The sequence below is a fragment of the Mobula hypostoma genome, chromosome 8 (genome assembly GCF_963921235.1).
Source record: "Mobula hypostoma chromosome 8, sMobHyp1.1, whole genome shotgun sequence".
Classification (NCBI taxonomy): domain Eukaryota; kingdom Metazoa; phylum Chordata; class Chondrichthyes; order Myliobatiformes; family Myliobatidae; genus Mobula; species Mobula hypostoma.
The window spans coordinates 127,241,264-127,254,140 of NC_086104.1; the positions used below are offsets into that span (position 1 = coordinate 127,241,264).

At 48.5% G+C, this 12,877-nt stretch overlaps 1 protein-coding gene across 1 annotated transcript in view; it reads left to right on the top strand.

Annotated features, from left to right (window-relative positions):
- The first annotated feature begins 10,650 nt into the window (after positions 1 to 10,650).
- The window catches only part of LOC134350916 (ubiquitin-conjugating enzyme E2 D4-like), a 32,319-nt gene continuing 30,092 nt past the window's right edge, over positions 10,651 to 12,877 (top strand). Inside the window, exon 1 of the mRNA XM_063056753.1 lies at positions 10,651 to 10,728. Coding sequence (XP_062912823.1) covers positions 10,705 to 10,728 — 24 coding nt within the window. The 5' untranslated portion in view covers positions 10,651 to 10,704. The remainder of the gene's footprint in view (positions 10,729 to 12,877) is intronic.

The window sequence follows — 12,877 nt, forward strand, 5'->3', positions numbered from 1 at the left end:
GTGATTCTGCACTGAAGCCTCTTTCAACAAGGTAGGAGAATGGAAATGCAATGAAGAGCTGTTTGGCTCTTGTCCGAAGACCAAGCAGATATGTCAGTATAACCACATACCACAAAAGTCAGCATTTTGTTGGTAAGGTTGATGAGATTGCCAGGTTTCGGATGCATTGTGACAACGAGTGCTCACCACCTGCAGAGATGTGGTTCTTCCTGTGTTCCAGGGCTCGTCCTCTTTTTATGGAAGTACCAGCTCTAGTAACGGTCCGTCAGATCTCAAGCCTCGGTTTAGGGTACCGCTTACTGCTCCCCCGCAAGAATCCCGAATGCCCCCCGAAGACTTCTATCCCCCCCCTAACGCCCCTTTAGGACATGTAATCGCTCACTTGGTGGTGGGGGCAGTACCATCCCCGTTGGGAATCACTGATCTAGTTTTCCTTCCATTTTTCTATCATAAAATGCCTTAGAGTTTCCTAAATATCTTAAATGTCTCTACCACCACCCCTGGCAGATCATTGCACTCACCCATCACCCTCTGTGTAAAACAAACAAAAAAACAAACAAACAAAACCCTACCATTGACATCCCCCTATACTTTTCTCCAACCGCCTTAAAATTAGCTATTGCAGCCCTGGGGAAAATCTCTCTGGTTGTCCACTCTATCTGTACTTCTTATCTTATATACCTCTATCAATTCACTTCTCACTCCAAAGAGAAAAGCACTAGCTCACTCAATCTATCCTCATAAGATGCAGCCTCCTAGTAAATCTCTGTGCTCTGCTCTAAACATGCGAAAGGGAGTGTAAATGGACTGCCAGATGAACTGCAGTAAGGATATTCCCAGTGGTGGAGAGTCTGGAACTCGAAGTTCACAGTCCAGGGATAAGGGAAAGCCATTTAAAATTCAAATCTGGAGAAGTTTCTTATCCCAAATAGAGGTGAACATTTGGCCCATTGAGTCTGCTCCGCCATTTCATCATGGCTGATCCATTTTCCCTCTCAGGCCTAATTTCCTGCCTTCTCCCTGTATCTCTTCATGCCCTGACTAATCAAGAATCTATTAACCTCTGCCTCAAATATACCCAATGACTTGTCCTCCACAGTTGCCTGGGGCAACAAGTTCCACAGATTCTTCACTCTTTGGCTAAAGAAATTCCTCCCCATCTCCATTCTAAATGGGCGTCCCTCTATTCTGAGGCTGTGTCCTCTGGTCTTAGACTCCCTCAGCAGAGGAAACATCCTCTTCAAGTATATTCTTTCAAGGCCTTTCAACGTTCAATAGGTTTCAATGAGATCCTTCTCATTATTCTGAATTCCAGTGAGTACAGGTCCAAAGCCCTCGTATGATGAGCCTTTTGATCCTGGAATAATTTTCATGAACCTCCTTTAAACCCCCTCCAATGTTAGCACAACCTTTCTTAGATAAGTGACCCAAATCTGTTCCCAATAATCCACGAGGCCTCACCAGTGCCTCATAAAACCTCAGTATTACATCCTTGCTTTTATATTCTAGACCTCTTGAAATGAATGCTAACATTGCATTTACCTTCCTCACACAGACTCAACCTTCAAATTAACCTTTAAGGAAGCCTGCACGACGACTCCCAAGTCCCTTTGTAACTCATATTTTTGAATTTCCTCTCCATTTAGAAAATTCTGTTTTTATTTCTTCTACCAAAGTGTGTGACCATACACTTCCTGACACTGTATTCCATCTGCCACTTCTTTGCCCATTCTCTTAATCTGTCTAAGTCCTTCCATTGTTTTCCTCGATACTACCTGCCCTCTGCCTATCTTCATATTGGCCATAAACTTGGCCACAAAGCCATCAACTCCATCATCCAAATCATTGACATATAACATAAAAAGAATTGGTCCCAACACAGACCCTTGTGGAACACCACTAGTCACCAGCAGCCAACCACAAAAGGCTCCCTTTATTCCCACTGTTTGCCTCCTGCCAATCAGCCACGTTTTATCCATGCTAGTATCTTTCCTGTAGTATTCTGAATTCTTAACTTGTTAAGCAGCCTCATGTGGCATCTTGTCAAAGGCCTTCTTAAAATCCAAGTACACAATACCAACCAATTCTCCTTTGTCTTTGTTGCTTGTAATTTCCTCAAAGAATTCCAACAAGTTTGTCAGGCAAGATTTTCCCTTGAAGAAACCATGCTGACTACCGCCTACTTTATCAAGTACCTCTAAGTACTCGGAAGCTGCATCCTTAACGATTGATTCCCACATCTTCCCAACCACTGAGGTTAGGCTAACTGCCTCTCTCCCTTCTTGAAAAATGGAGTGACATTTGCAATTTTCCAGTCCTCTGGAACCATTCCAGAATCCATTGATTCTTGAAAGATCATTTCTAATGCCTCCACAATCTCTTTGGCCACCTCCTTCAGAACACTGGGGTGTAGACCATCTGGTCCAGGTGACTTATCTACTTTCACACCTTTCAGTATTCCAAGCACCTTCTCCCTAGTATTGGCAACTTCACTCTCTCCTGTCCCCTGACACTCTCAAGATGTTGGCATACTTCTAGTGCCTTGCACAGTAACAACTGATGCAGAATATCTATTTAGTTCCTCCACCATGTCCTTGTCATCCATTGCTCTCCAGCATCATTTTCCAGCGGTCTGTTGTCTACTCTCACCTCTCTTTTACACTTTATATCTCAGAAGGATCTTTTGTTATCCTCTTCAATATTATTGGCTAGCTACCCTTTATATTCCATCTTTTCCTTCTTTATGAGTTTTTTAGTTGCCTTATGTTGGTTTTTGAAAGCTGCCCAGGGATGTCCAAGAAAGGGTAGCACCTCTGGTGGTGAGATTGTTGTGCTCTGCCCATGAGCAGCTTGTCCACCTTTGGACCCCACCTGCAACCCAGCTCTCGCCTGTAGCACCAAGCAACTGTTTGTGGGTGACAATGGCCACACCCCGGTATCCTGCTTTGACAGGTGGACTAAACCAGGATAGGGTAGCCAGAAACCTCCAACGCCAGTGAGGTAGTGATATGTCTACCCCAGCACGTGAAGCCGTTCCGGCGGACTGGGTGGATGAGACCAGCTGCGAGATCCAATGGCCAAGAAGCCAGTGCTGCAACACTTGGTGGAGAGCGAAGGTGTGACAAGGCACAGAAGGTGTCATGTTTATACACTGCAGCTGAGGAAGTCTCCAGTCCTAATGACTTTTTGTACCATTGCACAAAGAATTTTGAGGCCAAGAGAGTGGAACTTCCTCAGTGCAACGTCTTTTTCACTGTAAAACTCCTCCGGCATAGGTACATCATTGTCAGAAACGATGAACAACCAACACATGTTGGTTTTTAAAAGCTTCCCAATCCTTTAACTTTTGCTCTATATGCCCTCCCTCTGGCATTTATGTTGGCTTTGACTTCCCTTGCTGGCCATGGTTGTGTCATTCTGCCCTTTCCAATACTACTTCCTCTTTGGGGTGTATTTATCTTGTATCTTCCGAAATGCTCCCAGATATTCCAGCCATTATTGCTCTGCCATCATCCCTGCTGGTGTCCCCTACCAATCAGCTTTAGCCAGCTCCTCTCTCATGTCTCTGTAATTCCCTTTACTGCACTGCAATCCTGATACATCTGACTTTGCTTCTCCTTCTCAAATTGCAAGGTGATTTTTATCATAATATGATCACTGCCTCTGATGGTTTCCTTTACCTTAAGCTCTCTAATCAATTCTGGTTAATTGCACAACACCCAACACAGAGTAGCTGATCCCCTAGTGGGCTTAGACACAAGCTGCTCTAAAAAGTCATCTCACAGGCATTCTACAAATTCCTTCTCTTGGGATACAGCACCAATCTGATTTTCCCAATCTTCCTGCATATTGAAATCCCCCATGACTATCGTAACATTGCCCTTCTGACATTCATTTTCTATCTCCCGTTGCAATTTGTAGACCACATTTTTGCTACTGTTTGGAGGTCTGTATATAACTCCAATCATGGTCTTTTTACCTTTGCCTTTTCTTAGCTCAACCCACAATGATTCTACACCTTCCAATCCTATGTTACTTCTCTTTAATGATTTGATTTCAATTTTTTTTTAACCAACAGAACCACCTCAACCCCTCTGCCTACCTGCCAGTCCTTTTGATACAATGTGTATCCTTGGATGTTAAACTCCCAGCTATGATCTTCTTTCAGCCATGACTCAGTGATGCCCCACAACATAATACATGCCAATCTGTAAACGTGCTACAAGTTCACCTATCTTCTTCTGTATACTACATGCATTCAAATAGAACACCTCCGGTCCTGCATTCTTCACCCTTAATGATTTTTACATTGCAACTCATCCTGTTGAGTGCCATCTTGCCCAATCATATACCTCTTATTGCGAGCAGTCTCACTACACACTGCCTCTGTAAACCAACTGCCTCTCCTCAGCCCTATTACTTTGGTTCCCATCTCTCTGCCAAATTAGGTAAAATCCTCCCGAACAGCTCTAGCAAACCTGCCTGCTAGGATATTGGTCCTCCTTGGGTGCAGGTACAACCCATCCCTTTTGTATAAGTCGTAGCTCCTCCAGAAGAGATCCCAAGGATCCAGAAATCTGAACGAACCCCTGCTTCCTCAGCCACGCATTCATCTGCTAAATCGTTCTATTCTTGCCCTCAATGGCACATGGCACAGGCAACATTTCAGAGATTACTACCCTGGAGGCTCTGCTTTTCAGCTTTCTACCTAGCTCTCTAAAATCTCTTTTCAGTACTCCTTCACCTTGTCTACCTATGTTATTGGTTCCAATATGTGCCAAGACTTCTGGCTGCTCACCCTTCCCCTTTAGGATGCCATGTACCCAATCTGAGACGTCCCTGACCCTGGCATCTGGGAGGCAACATAACATCCAGGTGTCCCTGTCACAGAATATCGACCCTACTCCTCTGACTTTGGAATCTTCTATCACCACTGCAGTCCTCTTCACCCCTGTTGTCTTCTAAGCCACAGTGCCAGAGACCCAGGCACCGTAGACCCCCCCCCCCAAGTAGATTATCTCCTCAACAGTCTCCGAAGTGGTATAGTCCTTACTGAAGGGAATGGCCATAGGGGTATTCTGCACTGGCTGGTCATTTCCCTTCCTTCTGACAGTCACCCAGCGACCTAGAGGGTAACTGTCTCACTGTAGCTTGTTGTAGATACAGGGGCAGCAAGTCAGAGTAGCGGTTAGTGTAGTGCTTTACAGCCCCCAGCACTCAGGGCTCAGGTCCCGCCCGTCTGTACGTTTCCCCCCGCGCCGACACGAGTTTCCTCCGGGTGCTCCGGTTTCCTCCCACGTTTCGAAGACGAGGTTGGTTAACTGAAAGAAGACATAGTAAGAGATTTGAAAGTGGGAGGGAGAGGGGGAGATCCAAAATGATAGGAGAAGACAGGAGGGAGAGGGATGGAGCTTTCAGATAGTCCGGACAAAGGGTCTCGGCCCGAAACGTCAACTGTACCACTTCCTATAGATGCTGCGTTCACCAGCAATTTTTATGTGTGTTGCTTTGTATTAGGAGCTATCTGGCAGCGGGATGGGTTCCAGGGCTGGTCCCCCACCCCACCCCCAACCCCTCCCGTGCCCTGCGCTGTCCGCTAACGGCCTCCAGGCTCCCAATTCTGCCTCCCGGCCACAGTTCTCATGACGAGACAATAACTCCGCTTCTCTCTGGGGGAGCGCCACCCCGTCGATATATCGTCCCACTGACGCCTATCAACTTGAGCAACTCAACGTCCCAAATCCAGAGTGGGGTCCGGTTCCTAAGCTCTGCCTGGCTGGGCTGCGTGGGACCTCCTCCTCCCAATGGGGCGGGTCTGAGGGAAGGAGGCCACGTAGCACACGTAGCGCCGGTCCTGTTCCATATTGTTGTACGAAGTGGTTAAGGCGTCGGTCTGGTGATCCGAAGGTCACTAGTTCGAGCATCAGCTGAGGCAGCGTGTTGTTTCGTTGAGCAAGGCACTTAACCACACATTGCTCTGCGACGCCACCGGTGCCAAACTGTATCGGCCCTAGTGCCCTTCCCTTGGACAACATCGGTGGCGTGGAGAGGGGAGACTTGCAGCATGGGCAACTGCTGGTCTTCCATACAACCTTGCCCAGCACCTTTAAAATACAATAATATCCAGTGAGCGGCGGCTTTGTGCGTGAAAACGCCTTGTTAGTGAGAGAGGTCAGAGGAGATGGCCAGGCAGGAAGACAACAGTAACACGAATAGCCACGCGTGACAACTGCGGTGTGTAGAAGAGCACAACACATCGGACTTTGAAGTGGATGGGTTCGAGCAGCGGAATACCGCGCCGGGTTCTATTCCTGGCGTTGCATCCCCTTTCGCTGCGTAACGGAGGACTCTCTGCTCCACGGGCTGTTCCCGGGGACGCACACGGAGACAAGCATCCGGTGCTGCTGGCAGATCATCAACTCGGTGAAAGACGCTCTTTGGTCGTATACATCTTTCCAAGGAGCAAATCCACGGTCTCACGAGACTAACGGGTGCCTAAAAACTCGCTTATACGAGCAAAATAATCTTGTATCCGAGTTTTCTTGTATGATTGGGTGGGGGAGCAACGGGGGTGCTTGGGTGAAGATTTCACTGAAGGGGAGACACGGCACCACAGATGCTGGAATCTAGAAGAGAATTGCCGGAGGAACTCTAGCGGGTCGGGTAGCATCTGGTTGAGGAAAGGGATTACCTGTACCGGCCCTGCCTCGAGTCTTGGGACCTCAGAAATGTGCCCGGCTCCTTTCTACCCAGAGCTGCTGTGACCCTCCGGCAGTTCCCTTCCCCACAACAGATCCCAGCACCTGAGGAGTTTGTGTCTGAACTCAGCCGGCATTTGGTTCCCTCTCTGGCGGGAGCTCCTCTGCGCATTATTCCCGGGCACACTCCGGAGCCAGAGCTGGGTATCAACATTTGTGGAGAGCGTTACTCCGCTCTCTCCTGCTACATGCGCGCCGATGCGGGTGCGTGTGCTTTGCTGTGAGTGTGCAAGAGTGCGAGACCTTGTGCATTGTTACCAGTGTGCAAGAGCGTACTTGCTCGCCGTTGCGAGTGCGCCGCAGAGCAAAGCGCTTGCCCATCGTTGCGAGATGGCTCTAAGCGACTTCCACCCATGCTTCGAGACCCGCGGCCACGGAAGCTACCCCTCTAGCAGGCGTGCAGCCACTGTCTGTAACAGCTGCGGGCGTGAGGAGCTCTCTGCGGGGTGGGGGTGCTGCGCCACACAACATCCCGGGCCGAGTACTCGGGGAGCGTGCACACCAGCTCACCGGCACTGACATCTTCAGTACTTCACTCATCCCGACTGCTGTCCCCACATGCTTCAAATGGCTCAAAGGTGACGGTTATAACTTCAGGAGAACTCGCACCGTTCACACCCCTTCCCCTCACATGGCCGGCGCAGCAGCGGAACCAGCAAGCGGTTTTAATCTCCTGGGAGGGCACATCACACGCAACCCCTCAAGGTCCCAGAACACAGCCTACACAGTCAAGGCCTCTGCTTTCAAGTCAAGTCAAGTCACTTTTTATTGTCATTTAGAAACATTTAGGTGCAGGAGTAGGCCATTCGGCCCTTCGAGCCTGCACCGCCATTCAGTATGATCATGGCTGATCATCCAACTCAGAACCCTGTACCAGCCTTCCCTCCATACCCCCTGATCCCTTTAGCCACAAGGGCCATATCTAACTCCCTCTTAAATATAGCCAATGAACTGGCCTCAACTGTTTCCTGTGGCGGAGAATTCCACAGATTCACCACTCTCTGTGTGAAGAAGTTTTTCCTAATCTCAGTCCTGAAAGGCTTCCCCTTTATCCTCAAACTGTGACCCCTCGTTCTGGACTTCCCCAACATCAGGAGCAATCTTCCTGCATCTAGCCTGTCCAATCCCTTTAGGATTTTATACATTTCAATAAGATCCCCCTCAATCTTCTAAATTCCAACAAGTGTAAGCCTAGTCAATCCAGTCTTTCATCATACGAAAGTCCTGCCATCCCAGGAATCAATCTGGTGAACCCTCATTGTACTCCCTCTATGGCAAGAATGTCTTTCCTCAGATTAGGGGACCAAAACTGCACACAATACTGCAGGTGTGGTCTCACCAAGGCCTTGTACAACTGCAGTAGAACCTCCCTGCTCCTGTACTCGAATCCTCTTGCTATGAATGCCAGCATACCATTTGCCTTTTTCACCGCCTGCTGTACCTGCATGCCCACTTTCAATGACTGGTGTATAATGACACCCAGGTCTTGTTGCACCTCCCCTTTTCCTAATCGGCCACCATTCAGATAATAATCTGTTTTCCTGTTTTTGCCACCAAAATGGATAACCTCACATTTATCCACATTAAATTGCATCTGCCATGAATTTGCCCACTCACCCAACCTATCCAAGTCACCCTGCATCCTCTTAGCATCCTCCTCACAGCTAACACTGCCACCCAGCTTTGTGTCATCCGCAAACTTGGAGATGCTGCATTTAATTCCCTCATCTAAGTCATTAATATATATTGTAAACAACTGGGGTCCCAGCACTGAGCCTTGCGGTACCCCACTAGTCAACTATCTGTCATTCTGAAAAGGTCCCATTTATTCCCACTCTTTGCTTCCTGTCTGCCAACCAATTCTCTATCCACATCAATACCATACCCCTAATACCGTGTGCTTTAAGTTTGCACACTAATCTCCTGTGTGGGACCTTGTCAAAAGCCTTTTGAAAATCCAAATATACCACATCCACTTGTTCTCCCCTATCCACTCTACTAGCTACATCCTCTAAAAATTCTATGAGATTCGTCAGACATGATTTTCCTTTCACAAATCCATGCTGACTTTGTCCGATGATTTCACTGCTTTCCAAATGTGCTGTTATCACATTTTTGATAACTGACTCTAGCAGTTTCCCCACCACTGATGTCAGGCTAACCGGTCTATAATTCCGCGGTTTCTCTCTCCCTCCTTTTTTAAAAAGCGGGGTTACATTAGCCACTCTCCAATCCTCAGGCACTAATCCAGAATCTAAAGAGTTTTGAAAAATTATCACTAATGCATCCACTATTTCTTGGGCCACTTCCTTAAGCACTCTGGGATGCAGACCATCTGGCCCTGGGGATTTATCTGCCTTTAATCCCTTCAATTTACCTAACACCACTTCCCTACTAACATGTATTTCGCTCAGTTCCTCCATCTCACTGGATCCTCAATCCCTTACTATTTCTGGAAGATTATTTATGTCCTCCTTAGTGAAGACAGAACCAAAGTAGTTATTCAATTGGTCTGCCATGTCCTTGTTCCCCATATTCACCTGTTTCTGTCTGTAAGGGATGTACATTTGTCTTAACCAATCTTTTTCTTTCCACATATCTATAAAAACTTTTACAGTCAGTTTTTATGTTCCCTGCCAGTTTTCTCTCATAATCTTTTTTCCCTTTCCTAATTAAGCCCTTTGTCCTCCTCTGCTGGACTCTGAATTTCTCCCAGTCCTCAGGTGAGCCGCTTTTTCTGGCTAATTTGTATGTTTCTTCTTTGGAATTGATACGATCCCTAATTTCCCTTGTCAGCCACGGGTGCACGACCTTCCCTGATTTATTCTTTTGCCAAACTGGGATGAACAATTGTTGCAGTTCATCCATGCAACCTTTAAATGCTTGCCATTGCATATCCACCATCAACCCTTTAAGTATCATTTGCCAGGCTATCGTATTTGGACCATAACTGCTGGTGCAGTACACAGAAAAAAGGAGACAAGGTTTTTCAGGACCATGGTGCTATATGAACAATACAAGAACTACACTGAACTACGTAGAAAAAAACACTAGACTACAGACCTACCCAGGACTGCATAGAGTGCACAAAACAGTGCAGGCATTACAATACATAATAAACAAGACAATATGCACAGTAGAGGGCAGTAGGTTGGTGTCAGTCCAGGCTCTGGGTATTGAAAAGTCTGATGACTTGGGGGAAGAAACTGTTCCATAGTCTGGTCGTGAGAGCCCGAATATTTCTGAGGAGGCTGACGAGAGCTGGACTATGGACATCCACACTCACGCAACAGGGAGAGCATCCTGACAAGCTGCACTGGCAAGAAAAGCGCACTGCAGTGGACAGGAAGAGTCCGCAAGGCTGTCCAACGCATCACTGGCACCAGCCTGAAGGCCATCAAGGCCATCCATACAGGAAGGTGCAGGGAAAAGGCAAGTGACACACCCTGTTCATGGACGGTTGTCCCACTCCCGCCAGGGAACAGACTACAAAGCATCCATGCTAGGGCCACTAGTCTCATAAACAGTTCAACACCCCCCACCTATTAACCCACCGCTTCTTTATTTCCGGTCAGTACGGCCTGGCGTCATTTTACAGACATACAATCAATCTGTGTATACAAGCTATCTTATGTATTTACATTTATTGCGCGTTTTTTATTATTATTGTATTCTTTATCTTTGGTGTTCCATCGAATCCTGAGTTACAATTATTTCGTTGTCCTTACACTTGTGTACATGAAACAATCTTGAATTGTGAGTGAACAGCAAGACTTGTCCAGAAAGACAGCGAGCCTCCCCTTCTCCGTTTGACTTCCGGATAGTCGGTGACGTCAGCGCATCGTGGCGTTTAAAGCTGCCAGTGACGTAGGCGCGTGGCGGCTGCTCAGCCGTCAGTGACGTCAGCGCGCTGTGCGGCGAGGCGGGGGCTGACGGCCGGACGGGGATGGCGAAGAGGCGGATCCTCAAGGTAAACGGGGTCGGGGAGGGGGGAGAAAGCGAGCGGTCGGGGCCCGGCCCGGTCTACTTCTCCCGAACATCCGTACCGGGTCTGGAGCGGCTGCTGTGGGCGGGGAAGTTAATCCCCGCACGGGGAGTGGGGCGTGACCCCCGAGTCAAGAGTGGAGGAGTAAAAGTGGGGGCTGGGCGGTGGGGCTGAGGGGGTGGGTGGGGGGGACGGTGGGGCTGAGGGTGGACGGAGGGATTGATGGGGTGGGGAGGAGGGATTGATGGGGTGGGGAGGAGGGACGAAGGGGCTGAGGGGGTGGGCAGAGGAGCGAAGGGGAAGGATTGAGGGAGATGGGGGGTTGAGGGAAGGGATGGGGCTGAGAGTGAGGGGAAGGGGTGAGGAAGGGGCTGAGGGGAAAGAAGGAAGGATGGGGCTGAAAGGGAGTGGAAGGGGTGAGGTGTTCTGGGTGCTGAAGAAGAGGAGGAAGGGAAATAGTTGAGAGTGGGTGGGATGAGGAAGGAGCTAAGCAGGAGTGGAAGGGGCAAGGGGGCTGATAGGAGGGGTAGGGGGCGAGGGATTAAGGAGGCCCAGAGGGGAAGGGATGAGGGGGTAAGGAGACTGAGAATGCGGGGAAGGGGTGAGGAAGGAAGGGGCTTGGAGGGAAGGGGGCTGAGGAAAAGGGAGTGGAAGGGTTGAGGGGTTCTGGGTGCTGGGGGGAGGGATCAAGGAGGAGGAGAAGGGGTGAGGGGGCAGAGGGAGGGATAGGGGTGAGGGATAAGGGGGCTCAGGGGAAGGGATGAGGGCTAAGGGGACAGAGTGCAGGGAAGGGGTGAAGGAGTATGAGGACTGAGTGTGTGGGGAAGGGGTGAGGGAGTAAGGGGGCTGAGAGTGCGGGGAAGAGGTGAGGGAGTAAGGGGACTGAGGGTGCAGGGAAGGGGGCTGAGAGAGAGTGGAAGGACTGAGGGGTTTTGGGTGCTGGGGGAAGAGAAGAGTGGGTGGAAGGGGGAAGGTGTAGGGGTGAGAGAGTAAGGGGGTTGAAAGGGAGGGGAAGGGACAGGAATAACACAAATTGCTGGAGGAACTCAGCAGGGAATAAACAGTTAACCTTTTGGGCTGAGACCCCTCAGCAGGACCTGATGGGGGACTGCAAGGAAAGTTAAGAGGGGAGGGGCACAGAGTGGTGTGGCTGCAGGTGAGGGGTGGCAGGGGAAAGGGGTGAGAGAATTGGTGGGGGCTATGAGGGTGAGCACAGCAGTGGTGGGCAATTTGGGCCCAGGCATGCAATCTCCAGTTGTAGGTGATCAAATGTTTTTAAATTTAAGCCCAAACTGAAATTGTTTGCGAAATAATTTGGAGAGTACACCCACGTTGAAATCACAAAGCTCTCATAACTAGGAATGAGCCCTTGATGTCTGAAGCCACCCCTGATCTTTTTGCAGCCAGGCCAGTGCAATAGGGAAGCGAGGTTGGGTCTGCTGTCCAGCTCTCTGCAATCCATTACTCACGTTGGGTTGTGCTGGGTATAGTGGATGTCCTGGCTACCTGTGTAATCAGTTATATTCACAGAATGTAGAAACGAGCCCTTTGTCCACTGAGTCTGATCTGATTATCCAAGAGTTGTGCACTGGTTTGAGGCTGTGGGGTGGTCTCTCCTGGTTACAGGGGATGCAGGGCTTGCTGGATATGATAATATCGGATACTCCAGGAAATGAAAATATTGTTGACAGGAGAGAATAATGATATCCATTGTTCTGGCAGCAAGGGAGAGCTAGCATTTTGAATCAAAACATTTACTCAGCAACCCGTGGACAGCAAATAGTGAAAGTTTCAAATCAGTAAACTATCATCAGAACTAGGGAAAATTAGAAATCACAAACAAGAGAAAATCTGTAGATGCTGGAAATCTGAGCCTGGTGAAGCTCAGCAGGCCAGGCAGCATCTATGATAAAGCGTAAACTCGGGCCAGCCTGAGATAGAAATCAAGCCTGTTTTAAGTTGTAAAGATTTTGAGGGTGATATGTTGCAGAATAAAGCAATTATTTGTGAATTTTTATGTTAATTTTGTCCCTCTGCAACTTAAAACATGATTGATTGTCTAAATTATCGTCATACTGATGTAAGTTTATAGGTTCAAAACATTAATTGTTTCCCTCTGCACAGATGAAGTATG